This window comes from Carassius gibelio, chromosome A7 (genome assembly GCF_023724105.1).
Source record: "Carassius gibelio isolate Cgi1373 ecotype wild population from Czech Republic chromosome A7, carGib1.2-hapl.c, whole genome shotgun sequence".
NCBI lineage: Eukaryota > Metazoa > Chordata > Actinopteri > Cypriniformes > Cyprinidae > Carassius > Carassius gibelio.
Window position 1 is genome coordinate 161,551 of NC_068377.1, and position 20,543 is coordinate 182,093.

Sequence of the window (20,543 nt, forward strand, 5' to 3'; positions counted from 1 at the left end):
ATTGAATGGAAATTTAAATAGAATTAAGAAACATCCGAATGGATTATGTATGCATTGTGGGATTTGTGAAACTGTAGAGCATGTACTGTTGCATTGTAGAGCATATAACAACGAAGGACAAATGCTAGAAGCTAAAGTAATAGATGAAGGTGGAAGCATGATGCTAGTAGATATATTAAGTATGCTAAAAAGGAATAAGAATATTAGAATTGCTTTGTTGAAATATCTTAAAGATACAGGAAATTATATAAGAATATAATGATGTTTGTTTATTTGTTTATTTATTTATGACTATAAGTATTATTTAGTATGCCATACATACATGATACATATACTGATATACATACATCGATGCTCCACACTCCAGTTCAGTTGGTGGCGGTAACGCACTAATAAGCTAGTCTGCCAAACGCCAATAAACAGAAGGAAAGAAAGAAATCACTGTCGGGAGAAACCGTGAACAAACGCTGTCTGTGAAGTCATTGTCTGATAAGAGAGCGAGTCGTCAAAGCTTTCGGACGCTGCTGGGGTTGAGTTTTCTGAGGAGAGGTCAGTAATTCACTGTATTTCATATTTGAAACCCATGTTACACAGTTTGTTCTTACAACAATATGTAAGAAAGTAGGTACTCCGTAGTAGTGATGTCCGAACGAATTTTTCGATTTAACCGGTTCTTCTTATTGAACCGGTTGAACCAGTTCCCCAAATCGAACTGAATCGTTTGAAACGATTCGCGTCTCCAATAAGCATTAATCCACAAATGACTTAAGCGGTTAACTTTTTTAATGTGACTGACACTCCCTCTGAGTCCGAATAAAACAATATCCCGTAGTAATTCATTTACTAAAACAGTACACTGTCTAACTGCTGTGAAGACCTAACTGAAGATGAACACCGAGCAGAGCCAGATGACGAACGAACATGCCCACTGCTGGAGCGTTTCTCGAGTCAAGAACCGGTTGCATCGGGTTTCGGATCACCAGTACACTGAACCGAGAACCGTTTCTTTCGGACGCGTCCGATTTGAGAACCGATGAACTGAGGATCCCAGATAGCAAGCATAGTCGGCCCGATTCTGGCTGAGTGTCGGCACAATCGGCTGGAGTCCGGGTCGGCTGACATACTGTCTCACGTGGTCGCACCAAGACTGGCGTCTTGTAGTTGTATTAGGTACATTGCATTGTATCTGGCCCTATTACGGCTGAAGTGTGACTGAGCTGTTTGGTGCAATGACTTGGAAATTAATGATGATGATGATGATGATGATATCAACAACAAAAACTGGCCTATAATACTTGTAATGTCCATTTTTACCCAGTTGATTTTTCATGATGATGATAAAATCATGATAAAATAATAATAATTATTATTAAATATTATAATAACAGAATAATATTTACAGAAACAACAAAAACAATTAAAAAAGGGTACATAAACATGCACATTGCATTGTCTTTGTGGATGGACATACGCTGCCCGACTGGAACTGACAGACCAGCCGTCACGCTGTTTGGCGCCATTTATAAATATTATGCGGCAGACGGATATCTATCAAGCACACGGCCCGATTCTGTGGAGCGACAGTCGGCTCACTTGCTTTGAAACGGCCACAAGACGACTTTCGTCATCAATTCTAATCCCACAGAGCGGGAAAAGGGACCTCACTTCGACGCCTGAACTGGTAAGTGGAGCATTATTTAATTTTGTAAGATGTGAAATACCAAAGTCTCTTTAAGACTATTAAGGGTATTCTATAGTCTTGTAATATATATAGCACAATCAAAACGGTTAATAAATTTGTCAACAAATTGTTAGCTAAACCGGAACTCTCCAATTTGTTAGGGTAACGTTAATTAGTCAACACATTTTAGCGTTGCAGGAATTCTTAAATATCTTTTGACATAGAAATAAAATACACACTTTAGTAAGTATATTTTTCTGTATTTTTCCTTCCGTCTAGTACAGTTATTAGTACAGTTATTAACGTTAGCTTAGCTAACGTTATGTTGGATGTAAAAAAAAAAAGAAAAAAAAAGTCAGGCCAGATATAGGCATAATTTAACTAGATTTAAGCCAACAATAAACATATGTGTTGGCTTAAAGTATTTATGGGTTAATATTAACTTACTTGAGTGGTTTAATGAACTTTGACTGCATAAGTGTACATCATATAGTTTTCAACGCTAACTTGGTGCGAAGCGGTGGAGGGCATAGAACTGCAGCACGAGCGTTAAAAGAATAAAAACAAAATTATGTGAATAAACTGCAAGTTTACAGCACCCGTTACAGTATTTAAATAAGTTCACTATAAAAAAACAACAATACTTCATTTGAACGCATTAAAAGGAAATTAAAAAAGCAAATTTTGTAGCTATATTTCCATTGGTGATGCAGGCAAGCAGATGAGCCGTAAATATTTGTATGCATTCAATCATTTGGAACTGTTATGCGTAATGTGCTGTTGATTCTTCTCAGGGACATCCCTTTGCGAGTAAAGCACTAGCATATGCGACTATATCTTGACTCTGGCGACTAAATGATATCTAATATTAGCCATTGACTAATATATTATTAGATTTACTCGCCACCGTGTGAGTTGAAGATAAAGTGTAAATTCTGCGCTAAATATTCTGACTGTGTACTTCTGATTTTTATCTCGTCGAGCAGTTCAGCTCAATTCACGCGCAGTGCACCTGTGTTTGACGTACGGTGAGCTCTAGTGTGAAGACGGACCACTCGCCGTAGCTTTTTCTTACACGCGCAAATTGAGAGATTGAGAGAGAGGACGAGCGAGAGAGTCTAATTACATGCAGAATGATATTCTTTGTTGTATTTTTCTGTAGAAATAACGGAGTTCCTTAGTAGTGGGCGGAACTAATGCGCAAGCGGAATCTCATTGGCTGGTGCTCACCTACAGAGCAAATCAGTTTGACCGAATGCAGACAACCTGATTAATATTCATGAATCCATTACTGTTCTTATTAGTAGAATTCGTATTATTATTATTATTATTATTATTATTATTATTATCATCTTATCAGTATTATTGCTAGCCCCCCCCCCTTTTTTACAGAAACACTGAATGATCAACAAAGAACCACCATCAGTTCTAAATTTAGTTAAAATTTCTGCATTCATACAGTTTCCAAGTTTTAATTATAATTACTAAAGTTCTTTCATTATTAAAATTACTTGATTATCCAGATATCACATTATAATGCTTCACTGACTATTAAGAGTGTACTTTCAGGTATTTAAAAATCTGTGCCATTTTAAAAACATATACAGTGTGTATTTATGTATGTGTGTGTGTGTGTGTATATATATATATATATATATATATATATATATATATATATATACATATATATACTTTTTTTTTTTTTTTAATATTAACTAGGCTACCTGACTTAAATATATATATATATATAAATATAATAGCACTTACTTAACATTTTGTTCATGTTTTGGTTCTATTGTGCTCATTTGTAACTTGGTTTGGATAAGTGTCTGTCATGATTAAATGTAGGCATAAATGTAAATATCTTGATGTATCTTGATGATCAGCTTCCACATAATATTTGAGTATAATGGAGCTTGCATATACCTTTACACTGGTTGCACCACTGGTTTAATATATTTACAATACACAGTGAATAAATGAGTGTTTTTAAAACAAGTGTATGATTTAGTTAATGTCAATGTTGATTAATGTTTATTTCTCACTTGTATTTTTCCTTAGGTTGGAGAAAGAAAAAGGTAAAAACATGGATAGACGTAGTCTTAGAAAACGAGCAGTGAAAAGGGTGAGTTCTTTATTTTCTTCCTTTCCTGATGAGATGCAGATCACTGGAGCTGCAGAGAATGCCACTGTGAATATCACAGAGGAGGACCAGAATCAGGGTGATCAGGGTCAGGCATCACATAAATTTGACAGTGAAGATGATTTGCAGAGTGATGATGACATAGTAAATGTCAGTACATCACTAACTGACTCTTTGTGCGACTGGGCAGTTCATTTCAGAGTGTCTTTAGTAGCTTTGGCTGCACTTCTGGCCATCTTGAGAGTTCATCATCCTTTCCTACCAAAGGATGCCAGAACTCTTCTACATACCACTACCTCCTACAGCATCCAAGTTGTTGCTGGTGGTACCTACCACTATGTCGGCATTTTGAAAGCTTTTGCAAAAAGCATGGATCGCATCTGGTCTCACATTCCAAACAGGCATGAATTTAAATTGCAGCTGAACGTAGATGGACTACCTCTGTTTAAGAGTTCCTCAGTACAGTTCTGGCCAATCCTTGGCTTGCTACAGGGTGTTGTGAAAAAGCCAGTTGTCATTGCTCTGTTTTGTGGTGTCTCAAAGCCAAGTTGTCTGGTTGCATATTTACAAGATCTTGTCAGTGAGTTGCAAGAACTAAGCAAAGGATTCTTCATCAAAGGGAAACAGTGCTTCTTGAAGGTCAATTCTGTCATCTGTGATGCGCCAGCAAGAGCTTTCATTAAAGGAACGAAAAGTCATACTGGTTACTCAGGATGTGACAAGTGTGTTCAAACAGGTGTTTATCTTAAACACAGAATGACTTTTCCAGAAGTCAACAGTGCACTCCGGACAGATCTGTCTTTCAAAATGCTGAATGATGAAGATCATCACGTGACAAAGTCACCATTAACTGATGTAGGTATAGGCATGGTGTCATGCTTTCCTCATGATTACATGCACCTTGTCTGTCTTGGGGTAGTGCGGAGACTGTTGGATTTATGGATTGCATCAGGGCCTTTGCCATCCCGCTTGTCTTCTCATCAGATGAAGCTTATCTCTAGTGCACTCGTAGGCTTAAGAGGTTTCATTCCTACGGATTTCGCTCGTGGATTTCGCTCGTAAACCAAGAGGGCTTTTAGAAAGACTCCGGTGGAAAGCCACAGAGTTGCGACAGTTCTTGTTGTACACGGGGCCAGTGGTTCTCCAAAATGTGCTGTCGGGTTCAGTCTACAACAATTTCATGTTGTTATCAGTTGCCATTTTCATCCTTGCAAGTCCTTCATTGTCTGCAGATCTTCATGACTTTGCACACACATTACTTGTGTCATTTGTGACACATTTTGGCAAACTGTATGGTCCAGAATTTGTCACTTACAATCTTCATGGATTAACCCATCTTTCTGAGGATGTTCGAATACATGGAAATCTTGACCTAATATCCGGATTTCCATTTGAGGATTATCTAGGTAAGATGAAAAAGATGATAAGAACCCCGCATCATCCACTAGCCCAGGTTATTCGGATCCTTTTACAGGAAATGATGAAGCTTCACATGGAAAGAAAAGGTTGCAGAAGGAGCATGATTCTGGCCCACTTCCACCCTCTATGATGAACATATCTGTACTTCAGTTCCAGGAGCTTGTCATAGGTGGTACCAAAATAGATGCATCAAGCGAGGGAGACAGATGTGTTAAGATTGGTGGCTGCATTGCTTTGATTGACAATATCCTTCAGTGTCAGGACAAAATATATATTGTCTTCAGAGAATATGAATTAATGGAACCATTTTTTGAGTATCCTCTGAGTTCAAGTGATTTGGGCATCTACCTGGTTGGAAAAATCTCATCGAGGCTGAAAACCATTCAGTTATTTGACCATGTTGAGAAGTATGTGAGGTTGCCAAATCAAGACAAATTTGTTGCAGTGCCATTGCTGCACTTGTGCCACTGATTTCATTTAGCCGTTTCTTATTGTGCAGCTTTTTTTTTAAGCTGTGCTCTCCCCTTTTCTTAAAAGGGCTTTGCAAAATTCATTTGAACTGAACAAAGTTCACTTAATTTTCATCAAGCTTTGTTCATAATCACATCTACTTCTAATGTCTTTCATGTTTTACTTGTTCAATATTTTTTAAGCAGCTTTCTGAAATTGTACTCACCCTTTCTAAAATGTAAACGAGTTTGTTTCTTCATGGGAACGGATTTGGAGAAATGTGTCTCTGCATCATTGTCTCAGCAATGGATGCCCTGCAGTGAATGGGTGCCGTCAGAATGAGAGTCCAAACAGCTAATAAAAACATCACTTTCCACAAGTAGTCCACACCAATCCAGTCCATCAGTTAATGTCTTGAAGAAAAAGGTTGCACGCTTCTAACAGCTTAAGTCATAAAGTCCACTGTTTTAGACTGTTTCTGCGTGTAAACAGTGCTTGATTTGTGCAGATTTATCTCCTGACATTTCATTATAGACTCGTATTTCATCCAAAAGTAACAGTTTTAAGTTAAAAATGTCTTGATGATAGACTAACGTGCTGCTTTTGGCTTCACAAAATATTAATTGGTGGACTGGACTGGAGTGGTGTGGATTATTTTGATGTTTTTATCCTTTGTTTCTCTACAAAGTATCCATTAATGAGCATGTGATGTGAAGCTACACTTTACCAAATCTATTTCCATGAAGAAACAAACTCATCTGCATCTTAGGTGGTGTGGTACAGCAAATAACATTACTTACTTACTTAATCCTCTTTATTCCCATAAGGATAGGGACATAAGGCCACTATCATCTGACCTCATATTGTGGCTCGCTCCAGGTGAGATGCATTTCTTCCAGCTCTGATGTCACTGTCCTCCTCTAGGTGATCTTTGGTCTTCCTTGTCTTCTCTTACCAGGTGCTGTCCATTTTAAGTGCCACATTCGGGATGTGGTGCTGGTCCATTCTTAATAAATGCCCAAGCCATCTCAACCGTCTGCATTTGATCTCAACCACCACACTGTTCTTCTGTATAGCTCTACAGTACATAACTTACAGGTCGGCCAGAGTCTAGCAAAGGTGCTATGAGCCTTCCCAAGATGTGTATTAATATCTTGCCAACTGCATTGTCAGTGCCAAATGAACTTTCCAGGTAGGTGAATTCCTCACAAGCTGCCATCAACTGTGATCCAATTGGACTGATGCACATAACTGATGCACATAACTTGGGTCTTGGTGGTAATGATATTAAGACCGGTCTGGTTGGCAATGTTGTGCAGCATAGTCATTTTCAGTTGCAAAGAAATTAATTTTATTTAGGAAAACATTCCAGTATTTTTCTCTTTATAGTGTACTTCAGTGGTGGACTTATTTTTATTCTGGAAGTGGAGTTGTGCTTTAATGGGACATTTCACCCGAAAATTTAATTCTGCTGTAAATTTACTAATTTGTTGCATAACGACGTACACATGGGTATTAATCTTGGTTTGCCTGTATAGTTTTTATTTTGATTCTAAAAGGGATGTAATTCTTTGACTTGCATTCTGTGAATAACCAAGGAACACAAAAATCTTCAGCTAAAAATCGTCTTTAATGTTTTGCTCAAGAAAAAAGTAACAGAAAATTTTCATTTTTGATTAACTATCTGGGTGTCAGGGCAGAAAAATAAAAAACACATACACTATATTGCCAAAAGTATTCGCTCACCCTCTTCCAGTGAACAGGTTTGACTACTTTAGTAATATCCTTGAGTACAAATCTTAATGTTAAAGCATATAATGATATTCTAATTTTATAGTAACAGTTTGGACATGACCCTTTTCTATTATAACATGACAATGCCTCTGTGTATGAGGCTTAAAAAAATCTTAAAAAATAAATGATTGATTGAGTCATTGTGGAAGAACTTGACTGGTCTGCAGAAAGCCAACTCCTAATCGCAGCTGAACACTTCTGGTGTGACTTTAAATGCAGACCTTGAGCTAAAAACTCATCACCAAACACCAAGATTGCCTCATACATAGAGGCATTGTCAAATTATAATAGAAAAGGGTCCTGTCCAAACTGTTGCTATAAAATTAGCTTTAACATTAAGATTTGTATTAATGGAAATGACTAAAGTAGTCAAACCTGTTCACTGGAAGCGGGTGAGCAAATACTTTTGGCAATGTAGTGAATGTGTGCAAAAAAAAAGTTGACACCTGTGTATATACTTGTAAATACTACACTTGTTTCTTTTTTTTTCCAAACAGACATGTTCAAAATTGTCGAATTTGTTGAGTCACATGAGGTGGAGCTGGTTCCAGCCATTTGGGTGGAGAATGGCCAGTGCTATTGGCCTAATTCACTGAGGGGTATGGCCCTTCACCTGGCCATTAAAAACAAGACACCTCCTAACTGTGACTGGGGAAGTTGGGAAGTCCGAACAATGTTTTCAACAGGTAAATTTTACATTTTCATGCTAGGTTTCACTTTTTCTTCCACATTATTGTAACTTCATTTATTCTTGATCATAAGTTAATTGTTATTTAATGTGGGATCATAGAATTCTGTAGTCCATTATTAGATTATATTGTCCACTCAGCAGCCTAACAGACCATTATTAGGCTCAGCACTGTGTTGATATGTTGTATGTGTAATTCATAAGATTAGCCTACTGAAGTACTAAGTTTTATCTAATTGAGTGATCCCGAAGAAATTTTGAAAACGTTAAATTCAACTGAATTTTGCAGACAGCTATGAAGAGGGCAGAAGGAAGGCTAAAGAGGCAGAGACCTGGTCAGACCTCCAGTCAGACGCAGAAATGTCTGGACAGAAACCACCAAGGCGTAAAATGTACAGATATTTGTTCAGCATGTCACTGGTGCTATTTCTTGATGCGTTCAGGCTGTATTTAAAGACCTGTTTTCCAGATTTATTTTTTAGAATTAGCAAGAAGTTAAGAAGGCGATTTAGAAGTTTACATTTCATTTTGATTAATTATTTTTTTGTTTAAAATAGGAAGAGTGTTCGAATTGGCCCACCTGGAGGTTGCTTACTGGATTCAGAGGAGGAGTCTGGCCCACCCCCCAAGCAACTTCTTCCACCTGCCCCCACTGTAAACCTCCCTGTAGTCATCCCAAACACCACTTTCACCCCTGTTCCCATCACCACATTGCCAGCAGCAGCAGCACCACCACCACCACCACCACAAGGGTCATATACAGAGATGTTGCAAAATTGGCAGCCGATGGACGATGTCCCACGTGAGTGTATTCCTTCGCTTTTTATTTGACTTTCTTTTGTAAGTATTTCATTTGTAAGACTTTTTCCTCAATTCACAAATTCTTTTATAGCGCTGCGGAGTTGTCAGACGTTCCGAATTGCCCCCCAGCAATCATCCGAACCAGGTTGGTCCTACAGTGATTTCCACTCAGTCATCTTACTTTTAAGTTTATCGTTTTTTAAATAAGACTGAGGATGACATTGTACAGTTTTGTAGTGTGTATTATAATTGTAAAATATTGTAAATGTCTTTAACTTAGCCCTGCTGAGGGAGGTTTTAACAAAATTAGAGATGGTGCTGGACCAGCAAACCACCATCCTCAGATTGTTGCAGCTGCGGGAAGACCAGGGACAGCTTTTGGACATTGAGGAAGGTTTGCTGCCCCTGCAAGACCTTCCACGACTGCTCAGCCTTGAGCAAAGGATTCAGCAGAGCCCAGATTACAAGCAAAAACTGGTAAGATGCTTTCTTTTTTTTTTTTTTTTTTTTTACAATTGTTTGCACAATTACACGGTTACTGATCTTTTGTTTTGTTTTAACTGGTACATAAATTAGGGCTGTAATGATACGCTCTCTGGAATCAATCTTGTCGTAATTCTTGGGTGCCAAATTGTTATGCAATTGACCATGTATATTACCATACCAGGTATGGGCAAACTTGCTCCTGGAGCGCCGATATCCCTGCAGAGTTTAGCTCCAACCCTAGTATATATCACATGCCTATAGCCTTCCAGTAATCCTGAAGACACTGATAAGTGTGTTCAGATGTGTTTGATAAGGGTTGGAGCTAAACCCTCCAGGACCCAGGCTGTAAGGGTGGTTTCTCTACAGTGGTTCAGGCTGTAGGATAGCCAAAGGACTAAGAAGCGTTATCAGCACAATGGTATAAAACTGTGCATTTCTCGTCTATTACCACGCACTGCCACTTATACCAACATTGGAAATAAGTGCCGTTAGAATAGCTAAATATGTGGGAGAGCATTGAGGGAGTATATTGTATTGCAACTTCACTATTAACCTTGAATCACTAGTTAGAGAAAAAGAGGGAGAGAAAGCAGAGCCCCAAGAAGAGCTCCAGCAAAGAAAGGAGGCAGCAGAGGAAAGTGACAGAGCAACAGTTACAATCTTCTTTTATCCCTTCTTTGGCCATGTGTATAAAAACCAAATGTGAGACATTCAAAGTGACTATTCAGCAGATTACAGCTTCACCCACTGTGCAAAAGGTGACAATCAGAAGACCATCGATGTGTACACATGTTGACACAGGACTTGATCAATGTCAGCACCTCTGTGCCTTCAGGAATGGCACTTGTAGTAATAGAAAGGGGGTGGAAACAGCAAAACAAACATCTTTGTCCAATTTCAAATATCTTTGGATAATTTCCTGACCGTTTTTATAACAACCTTTCTTTAATTATATATTTTTTGTACTTTAATTAATTGTTGAAATATACATATTTAAACAATGGATATACAAAAATGTTTTATTGAGAATTTTTTTCTTTTTTTAATTCTATTTCAGATAAACTGGTTGGGGCTCATTGGTGGGGCAGATGTGCGCGACTGCACCTGGCGCATATTAAAGAGGTTGATTGCCAACTCTCTGGCGAAGAACCTTAATTGGAGAGGAGTCAATGGAAAGACTTCAGTGGCCACTCTTCAACTCAGAGAGGTTGTGATTGGTAAGGAGACAGTATACCCGATTTCACAGACAAGTCTTAAGCCTAGTCCCGGACTAAAATGTAATTCTGAGCTATTTCAACTGAAAGAAACTTGTACTGACTGATCTTTAAATATATCAGTGCCTTTGTTTTGTCTCAAGCTGCATAACAATTATTTTTTTATTAAGTCACATTTATAAAAAAAATTACTTAGATGTCCTAATTGAACTATGGACTAATCCTGGCTTAGTCTAAGCCCTGTCTGTGAAACCAGGCCTATATATGTTTACATACAAAGTTAGCTATTTCTGTAGTGGGTACGAGTAAATGCAGTTTACTTGCTAACACATTTGCAGTTGTTATTATAATTTTTTTTCTATAATAATTTGTATTTAATCAATCTGAATATTATAACAATTATTTAGAATAATTTAAAATAATATATTATTAATAAGCAGTAAACTTAATTACTGTCATAAATATTAGTTTTGTATTTTTACTGTAATAATAAAATAATAATAATTATATTTCATATTAATAGATTATTTAATCACTCTGAATGTTATAAATAATAATGTAAAATAATGTATAAAATAAATTGAAGCAATATAATTATTAATTAATTCTAAAACTAAACAAATAATAAAGAATTGTCATTACTACCATAGTTTTACTGTATTATTATTATCATCATCATCATCAACATCGTACTGATTAAACTATTAAAATGATATTTAATATTATTAGTCGCTTTTTTAATAAATTGTAATATTATATTAATTATGAATTATAATGTACAATATTAAGTATTTTTAAAATTAAACATAAGTAAAGAATTTTCATTACTGCCATAAATATTAGCTTTGTAGTTTTACTGTTGTAATAATAATAATAATAATAATAATAATACAAATATAAAGATTATATTTCATATAAATAGTAGATGATTTAATCAATCTGAATATTATATTAATTATTAATAATGCAAAATAATATATAAAATAAATTAAAATAATATAAATATTAATTAATTTTAAAATAAATAATTGCCATTACTACCATAAATATTAGTTTTGTCATTTTACTTTATTATTATTGTTATTATTATTATTATTATTATTATTATTATTATTATACTGATCAAAATATCAAAATTATGCTTAATATTAATAGGAAATTATTTTATCAATCTTAATATTATATTAATAATGTAAAATATATAATATAAATTAAGTAAATTTAGAATGCAACAAAATGATGTTGTGCTTGCATTTACCGTTTCCCACATTTGTGTGCATGTTAATGGAAGTCAATATAATGAAAAGTGCATTACTCAGAGCAATGAGAAGCATAACACAATTTTTTATTTTATAAAATGTATTTATTAAACAAGAATGAAACTCCCTACTGATTAGAATTTACTGCAGTAGGTGTATGTTACATGGTCCATGTTAACATATATTACAGTACAATATTATTACTAAGCTTGTATAAATGGTAATGAAATTGAAAGGCTTTAATTCTTTTGTAATTTTAGATTTGGAATATATTTCTGAATGGTATACTTGTAGAAATAGCAAATTAATGTTTTATTCAGTTTTATATTATGGTCTTTGAATTTGGTCTTCTGGTCTGTATTTACGTATTTACGTATGTTTGGAAGTGATTACATTTGAGTGAAAGAGAAAAAAAATCTCATCCAGTCATATAAAAGATCTATGTATAAAAGAGCAATGATAACCAAAGTATTGAGAAATTGTTCCTAGGGATTTTAAATTTCATAGAGACCTTACAACATGTATTTCTTTATTTCAAAAGGTGCAGTTCGGAGAAACCCCATAACTGCTAATGCCGCTGAAATGGAGGTTGAAGGGACCATAAGAAGGTGGCTCCAGCTAGCAGCCGATCGAGAGGGCGGGCGCAAGAGACGGCTTTTGGAGAAGGCAGCTGTCTAAAGTGCACTTGTGTCTCTGTCTGTGTTGAGGGGTGGGTGGGCATGAAAGGGTTTCTGCATTTGTTCATGTATATGTTCTAAAATATGTATTTGTTCGTTATTTTAATAAAATCCCTTAAAAAATGTAAATGGTTGTATTTGTGTTTTCCTGATAAATTTAAGTATGTTTGGCAGTTTCTGGGCCACATCTGGCCCGGGGACCAAGCCGACTCTCAGCCAGAAGTGTCTTAGTGTATTTGGGCCAGACCTGGGCCAGATAAAAACACTAAGTCTTTTTACAGGGTGTGGGCCGCTTCTGGGCCAGAGGAAACTGTTTATGTATGCTTTCAGTAAATGGGCCAGTTTTGGGCCGGGGACCCAGCCAGAACTGGGCCAGAACCAGAGCAAGGATATGGCCCAGAGGTGGGCCAGAGAAATTTTGCTATCTGGGATACGGCTCATGATAATTTTTAAAGTATTTTGTTAAACATCGGAAAGTGTGATATATATATATATATATATATATATATATATATATATATATATATATATATATATATATATATATATATATATACACACATTTTTTTAAAAGATTAATCTACATATTTTGTTAAATTGTAGATTAAGTTAGATTATATAGTCCAAAGGGGTTTTCAGGGAAGTTGGACAATAATTAAGACTCTAAAGAAAGACTTTAAAGTTTAAGGGATGAATTATGAAATATCTGTACTGTGTTAACGATGACAGATTCACAAATTGAGTTTGTAGTTAACAGAATGTGAACACGAGTAGAGCAGCTGATACTGGACTTCAGCACGTGCGGGTTAGCAGGGGTGGTAAAAGTACTCAAAAGTTATACTCAAGTAAATGTAGATGTATCTAAATAAAAAATGACAAAAGTAGAAAGTCCTCCATTCAAACATAATTTGATTAAAAGTACAAAAGTATCCTATTTAAAACATACTTACCGGAATTAAAAAGTAAATATTCAAATTAACTGTAAATATCAATAATTAAGCAGATCAGTTCTTTTGGGAGTGATATGCAATGTTTTAATTGAAAAAATTATGAGATTAGCTGCAATTAAGAATTTGTTAGATTTACAATCAAAAGAGACAATGAAGCACCTTATCGCAGTATAGGGGTTGAACTTTTAATAGACATGTTCCATAACATAATAGCTGCATCAAACAGAAGATGTGCAAGATACAAGGTAAGGCTGTTTCAGAATATCAATGAGCAAGAACCACCTCTTTAAAGATATAGTTCACCCAAAAATGAAAATTCTGTCAGTAATTACTCACCCTCATGTTGTTCCAACCCCGTAAGACCTTCGGTTGTCTTCGGAACAGAAATTAAGATATTTTTGATTAAATCTGAGAGCTGTCTCACTCCTCCATAGTCTTCTACGGGAATGAAATGCTGGCCCTGAAAAGTTATTAAAGGGGGGGGGGGGGGGGGGGGGGGGGTGAAATGCTATTTCATGCATACTGAGTTTTTTACACTGTTAAAGAGTTGGATTCCCATGCTAAACATGGACAAAGTTAAAAAAATTAAGTTGTACGTCCGGTTTGTCACAAGTTTCGGAAAGTTTTTTTCCAGTATGGCTCTGTGTGACGTTAGATGGAGCGGAATTTCCTTATATGGGTCCTAAGGGCTCTTCTGCCGGAAGAGCACGCGCTCCCGTATAGCAGAGCACTGAGAGCACAGACATTCACGGATCAGAGCGAGAGCGTCGCGACTTGTCACAAAAGAAGTGTGTTTTTGGTTGCCAGGGCAAGACAACCCTGCACAGATTACCAAAAAAAAATTAAGGTACCAGAGGATGGAGTTTATTTTTACAGAGCATCAACGGAGTTGTGCAAGTGTTTTTGTTTGTTCCCTGCATTTCGAAGATGCTTGTTTTACAAACAAGGCCCAGTTTGACGACGGATTTGCACATCGTTTATTTCTTAAGGATAATGCAGTCCCAACGAAAAAGGGTCACGATCGTGTGTTGGAATTGCAGGCGGTGAGTAAAACTGCTTAAAATATCTCTGCCTCCTTGTTAGTGCGTCCGCCTCCCATGCCAGAGACCCGGGTTCGAGCCCGCTCGCTTACTTGCGCTCGTGATTCTTTAGCTCCGCCCACACGTCATGCCTCCAGCCGGTCGTGTTTTTCCGGGAAAAATCGGTACAGACTATCTTTCTCTAATGAATATAATAAAACTAAAGACTTTTTGGAGTTATGAAGGATGCAGCACTACTCTATAGGTACTCAAGATTAACAGGATATTGAGTGAAAGCGAGCATTTCACCCCCCCTTTAGAGAGATCATTAATATAGTCCAAGTGACTACAGTGGCTCAATCTTAAGTTTATCAAGCGACGAGAATACTTTTTGTGCGCAAAAAACCCCCCAAAATAACAACTTTATTCCACTATTAATTTCCTTCTCTCTGGTCCTCTGGAATTTTCCTGCAATATATATTGCGATATTTTTTCTTACAAACAAAAATGGGGTGAGCACACTTACATTCTCATTTTAAATGTTTTAAACATCGACACCATAGTGTCAATTGATTAATATGCGCGGGGGAGAGAGAGCAATACAGCGCTAGTGTTGTTTGATGACGGCTCGCTCTCTCTCTCGCGCGCTAGTCTCTCTCGCGCACGCTCTCTCTCTGTCTCTCTCGCTCGCTCTCTCTCTGTCTCTCTCTCTCTGCCCTGTTAAACTTGCATGTGGTTTTCAGTCCTGTCAATGATAAACTTTCACTCTATGATGGTTAAGCTGTGCAATGAATCTGCGAATCACATTCGTCAAGGGCCGGGGAGCAGCTGGCCTGTACAGTTAATGAATAATGGATCAACTATGACAGCCTACATCGCACATCCTGCGATATGACTATCGTGGATTCGTACATCGCGGTTTCGATGCTTAAACGACACATTGTGCAGCCCTAATCTTTACTGATGAGATTTTTTTTTTCAGCCCTACTGAAATTTCATTCACCCATGGCAGGCAAAGAAGACATTCAGCCGATAAGAATCTCCCTTGAATTCAGTGAATTCAAACATATCCTTGAGATATGGCCATGGGTGATCCCTGTCGGGAATCTCGGGATCATTGCAGGCAGCAAGAGCTGCACTATAATCTGTTTTAGAGGTCATCTTCCACCTCGAACTAACTGCTGTGTGAGCGTATGTTGGTGAGAACTCGCACGTTCTTTTTTTTCCAAAAGAAAACCAGGTTTTTCATTGGTTTGTAAAATAAGTGTAATAAATACTTGTAGCGGGCATGGGGAAATGTATCGGAGTAAAAAGTAAACTTTGTCTTTAATATAGTAGTGGAGTAAGAGTGAAAGTAGATGCAAATAAAACATACTCAAGTAAAGTACAGATCTCCGAAACGGTTACTGTATTTGCATCCGTTGTTGCAAAACTTAATTGTAAACCTTTCATGATTATGAGGCTTTTAACTGACTAAAGTTATGATTACTGACTTGATATATTTGAATGTTTGATAGACGTGATGTCATTGCGTCGAGTGTAAAGAACCGGTGAACTGTTTTTTTTCAACCGGTTTATTGAATCGAACATTCCAAAAGAGCCGGTTCGCAGGAAAAATACCAAACTTCCCATCACTAGTGCTCAGATCAGGATTTTTGAGGCTGATCATCGATCTCAAGAAGGAGTTTACCTACTATCTGAGATACCACCAATCATGGGCACTGCCAGGAATTTTGGGCCCCATGACAAAAAAAAATCGAATTGGGCCCCCTCTGCGCAGCTGTTGTCACCAAATCTCTTGGACCTAACTGTCCCGTCAAAAGCTTTACATAACTCTAATCAAAGGCTTGCAACTGTCTTGCTGCTTGTAGTTCAATACTAGTACTAGCACAATATTTACTGCTGGTGATTTGTAAATACAAGTCTGCATACAGTATGCAGTTCACTATTTGATGCAAGATTAAAAGCCCCCATAAAAATGTTTTTAAAGCAAAACTATGTAAAATTTTGAACCTTAAAATAATGTTTCCAAAATCATTTCTGTGGTTCATCACGTTGTAACAGGTTGAAAGGCATTTCTCTCTTTAAACCAAATCAATTAAGTTTATGAGAAATTTGAAGTAAGAAATACATTTGGAAAATCTTGAATAAATTATGACAATTTTCATTTTTATTTCATATATATGTGTATATATATATATATATATATATATATATATATATATATATATATATAATATTTTTTAAAAGCACAATAAGATAAATACAATACAGATACAAATTAAACTCATTTTTCAGATACTGTAGGTTTAACTTAACATGTATACATTTATTTAACGTCTTTTGTTGATTACAATTAATGACATAGGTATTTAATTTGGAATGCTGTCCTTTTAAGACGGAAGACATGCATTAAATACTGACACATTAAGTTTTCACACACCTGTTCACGTTCACTTATTCCATAACCTACTGTATTTACGTGAGATACTCTACACGATAAACATCTGGACTGCTGTGTGTGTATTTGAGTGCTGAGAACTGATCTATGTATTTGAACTGAGGAAGTGGAGCGAGAGAGAGAGCACTTCTATCAGCGTGATTTCGCTTATCCCGTCTTCACTAAATTTAAGTTAATCGACAATGATTTATTACTCTTTGGAAAAACGGGACGTCTGGTCACCTCATCTCTGCCCCTTTGGGTGCTGAGGCCATTGTTTCAGATCGCTAGTTCGCATTTTGGTGGTTTATCCATCCACTGCAGCTGTTATACTGACTAGATATGCAAAGGGCCCTTATCCGATCGCAATCCAAAGACAGGGACGCACATTTTGAAAGACAATAGCCTATAGGATTCATTTTGAATGTCCGGTAGTCCTCAAATAACATTGTAGTCCAGTCTCATTTAGTTAACGAAAACGCGGCATAAATTTCATCATAATTTCGTCATCAGATATTATTTTTAGCTCATCAACTTCTTGTCTTAGTCGCACATAAAATGTTAACAAATATTTTTCGTCATTGACTTCATTAACGAAATTAACACTGATAGCGTGCCGTGCATTAATTGACTGTCTGCAACTAACTGTCGAGCTTAAACCGAGCGTGCTAGTGCATGCCAGGGCCAGTCGCGTTTCCACTGTCACTTCCGGAGCTTGATCGTGCATTGTCAGGGCTTCTTTGGGGCCAATGGGCCGGGTTTTTTGGCCCGACGAAAACCTTGCTGGGGCTAGAGGAGTGGTTATGAACAAAGGCAGAGTGTAACAACACAAACTTCATAATCATCGGGAAGAAGGAGGCGGGAACCGGCGGACAATCAAAATGAAAGCTTTAATAATAAAATAAATACAAAACAGCGCGACAGTCCCTCGCAGACGACTGTTGCACACAAACAAAATCAAAACACAAAATAAAACACGAGACCGGTGAGTGGCGCAGGTGTCACTCATTTCTCAATCACTCCACCGGCCTCTCCCTGTTCCCAAGGCTCTCGGCCCCGCCCCACTCGCCACACAGAGTTTCTCCGCATCTGGAAAGTTTCAGCGCTTCAGATCATTACAGAAAGATAACAGCTTTAACACCAGTATTACAGACTTTTTAAAATAAGTTGAGCTCAAAACTCACTTTCAGTTAGCAGCTAGTGTTTGAAATAACTTGATCCGATGTGGATTATGATTACCATACAAGGAAGAAATATTTAAAAGCGATGTAAAAGACTATGCACAATAAACATTAACATTACCATAGCAAACAAGGTTAATACAACCACATGGAGAAATCAGACGTCAGTCTTATTTCTTATCACAATTGTGTTTTCATTTAGTAACATATTTTATCTGTCATAAGTCTCATCTCAAGAGTTTAGCTATGTGTAGAATATGTCATCAAAATAAAATGATTTTTGTTCGGGTGCTTTTATAAAAATAGAGAGTCAGCGCTGCGGATCATAACAAAAAGCAGCTCGAATGAATAAGCAGGCTATTTTTATAAGCGTTTAAAATAAATAAAATACAAATACATTTATTTCTGTGTGATTTAATTTTGAGTCCTGATGAATTAATTCATTATGATCAATGTATCACTTATTCTACTATAGTAAAACATTGATGCTTTTGAATTTGAATATTTAACAAAGCATACAAACACACGGCCACTTTTATCATGTTCGTTTTATGATCGCGCTAGTTCCTGTGACTTATTTCTTAGTTTTCTGATAACTTCTCTTTGTTGGTGAAATTATGGGGTTGCGTGACGTTGTTCCTGAGAGAAGTGTAAAGGGTGTGTTTTAGTGAAACACAGCGGAGCTTCAGGCTCTACTGTGGAAACCCTGTGCTATTCTGGCCTCGGTGCTACTTGCCCGGGGCTATGAGCCCCAGCCAGCCCATTTTAAGCCCTGGCTCTCACTGGCCCGACAGTGGAAATGCGGCTACTGATGAATGCGCTAAGGCAGGACCATTTCATGCAGATACAGGGGGTGGTTGGTAAATATGGATGTTTTATTTTTTGGTCAATGGTGATATTTAACTTTTATTGCCAAAATAAGTAAAATCAAAGACATCATTCATTTTATTATTATTTGAAATATACTCTGTGTTTTATAGTGTATAATATAATACAAATTTTAAATTAGTTTTTACCTTTTTGTTGGGCCCCCTGTCAGTCAAGGGCCTTTGGATTTGTCCTAACTTTCCCCCCCTATACGGCGCCCATGCCAACAATACAGATATTAAAGACTTCTTTTTATCTGATAAAACTATTTATAGTGATACTCCTATGGAAGAAAATGAATGACAAATGTCTTTGGAATAAGAAAAAAGCATGAGGAATTGCACTAACTGAAAAAAAAAAAAATAATCCATTGAATTAATAGTGCTTGCTTTTTTAATGCCTTGTATTTTCAGGGTATTTTTAGGTCCTGAAATGTAACATAGTTATTTATTTAGGCTGTGAATTGTATAATTCAAAATATCTCACACACTATTTCAGAATTAAAAATTAAATAATTCATATTCACCTGAATTCACTTCCTAAATATTCAATCTGTTTAAAAATATGAAGGATGTATTCGACTGGTATATTTTGGTTCATTTCATTTTACTTAACAAAATATGCTTCCATAAATTCAGTGGTTCAAATACAGCAGAAAATTCAGCATTTCACATCCGGGAGCTGCATGAATAGCAGTAAAGCATCCCCCGAGATGGAGACAGAAACTAACAATTGGAATTTGCATTAAGTCAGGTCACCAGGGTAATTTACATCTCAAATGGAACAGAAGGTAGTTAACATGGAGGATCCTGAGAAGGGGCACTCCCATTACTGTAGGCAAAATATCTTTTAATTCTTATGCTACGTTCACACCAGATGCGACTTGCATGAATAAATCATGCTATTCATGCTTAGTTGGACGCTTGAACAATTTGAGTTTAGATACTTCATTCACGCGTGAAATTAACTTCACAACAGACGCGGATTCTTGTCATGGGGGGGCTTGTGCCAGTTGAGTTCATGCAGCATTTTCAACCACCATTTTTATTCGGATGATTTTCAGAATATTACTGTTACCGTGTCATGAAATGTAGTTTTAAAAGTAGAGGTCGACCATTAATTGGCACTGATAGTTGATTGCTGGAACAATCAGTTATCAGCAAAAATCCATGCCGATAGTTTTCCAGCATTTCGTCCCTTGCTGGAGCGTCTGATAGTTTTCTGGGTTGCGGCTGTTGCTGGAGCGGCTGAGAAGGCTCTGTTTTCATTATACAGTGCGAGATCGGCCTCTAGTGGTTGAAGTCACTGACAACACGTGCTGTGTGTTTAGACACGTGCACGCTGAACAGAGAGAGGGGTGTGTGATTCAGCGCTGCTCTTTTATTCTGATTAGATAATCACTTGAGTGTTCAATAACAGAAGTTCAAGTGTGAGAGATTACATCATACTGTGATAATTGTAGGGCTCTATGATT

At 36.9% G+C, this 20,543-nt stretch overlaps 2 protein-coding genes and 1 pseudogene across 3 annotated transcripts; all 3 read left to right on the forward strand.

Moving 5' to 3' along the window:
- Window positions 1-430: 430 nt before the first annotated feature.
- The window catches only part of LOC128017598 (gastrula zinc finger protein XlCGF7.1-like), a 30,805-nt pseudogene continuing 10,692 nt past the window's right edge, over window positions 431-20,543 (forward strand).
- Window positions 556-4,886, forward strand: LOC128016367 (uncharacterized). The gene is made up of 2 exons (XM_052600846.1): window positions 556-1,681; window positions 3,743-4,886. Exon 2 carries the CDS (start codon window positions 3,768-3,770, stop codon window positions 4,884-4,886), a length of 1,119 nt encoding a protein of 372 aa, XP_052456806.1. The 5' UTR covers window positions 556-1,681; window positions 3,743-3,767.
- LOC128017589 (uncharacterized) lies at window positions 7,868-12,661 on the forward strand. Of its 2 annotated transcripts, XM_052603032.1 has the most exons (7): window positions 7,868-8,173; window positions 8,465-8,567; window positions 8,733-8,977; window positions 9,068-9,121; window positions 9,257-9,453; window positions 10,520-10,679; window positions 12,477-12,661. In XM_052603032.1, exons 1-7 carry the CDS (start codon window positions 7,909-7,911, stop codon window positions 12,611-12,613), a joined length of 1,161 nt encoding a protein of 386 aa, XP_052458992.1. In that variant the 5' UTR covers window positions 7,868-7,908; the 3' UTR covers window positions 12,614-12,661. The 2 variants fall into 2 exon arrangements, with proteins under 2 accessions (XP_052458992.1, XP_052458993.1); XM_052603033.1 differs by lacking the exon at window positions 8,465-8,567.

Bases quoted from the DNA above. Each gene is read 5' to 3' on its own strand.
- LOC128017589 (XM_052603032.1), top strand. From the start codon at position 7,909: ATGTGTGCAAAAAAAAAGTTGACACCTGTGTATATACTTGTAAATACT. The intron at 8,978-9,067 runs GTGAGTGTATTC...ATTCTTTTATAG, and splicing joins GCCGATGGACGATGTCCCAC to CGCTGCGGAGTTGTCAGACG. The intron at 9,122-9,256 runs GTTGGTCCTACA...TCTTTAACTTAG, and splicing joins CCAGCAATCATCCGAACCAG to CCCTGCTGAGGGAGGTTTTA.
- LOC128016367 (XM_052600846.1), top strand. From the start codon at position 3,768: ATGGATAGACGTAGTCTTAGAAAACGAGCAGTGAAAAGGGTGAGTTCT.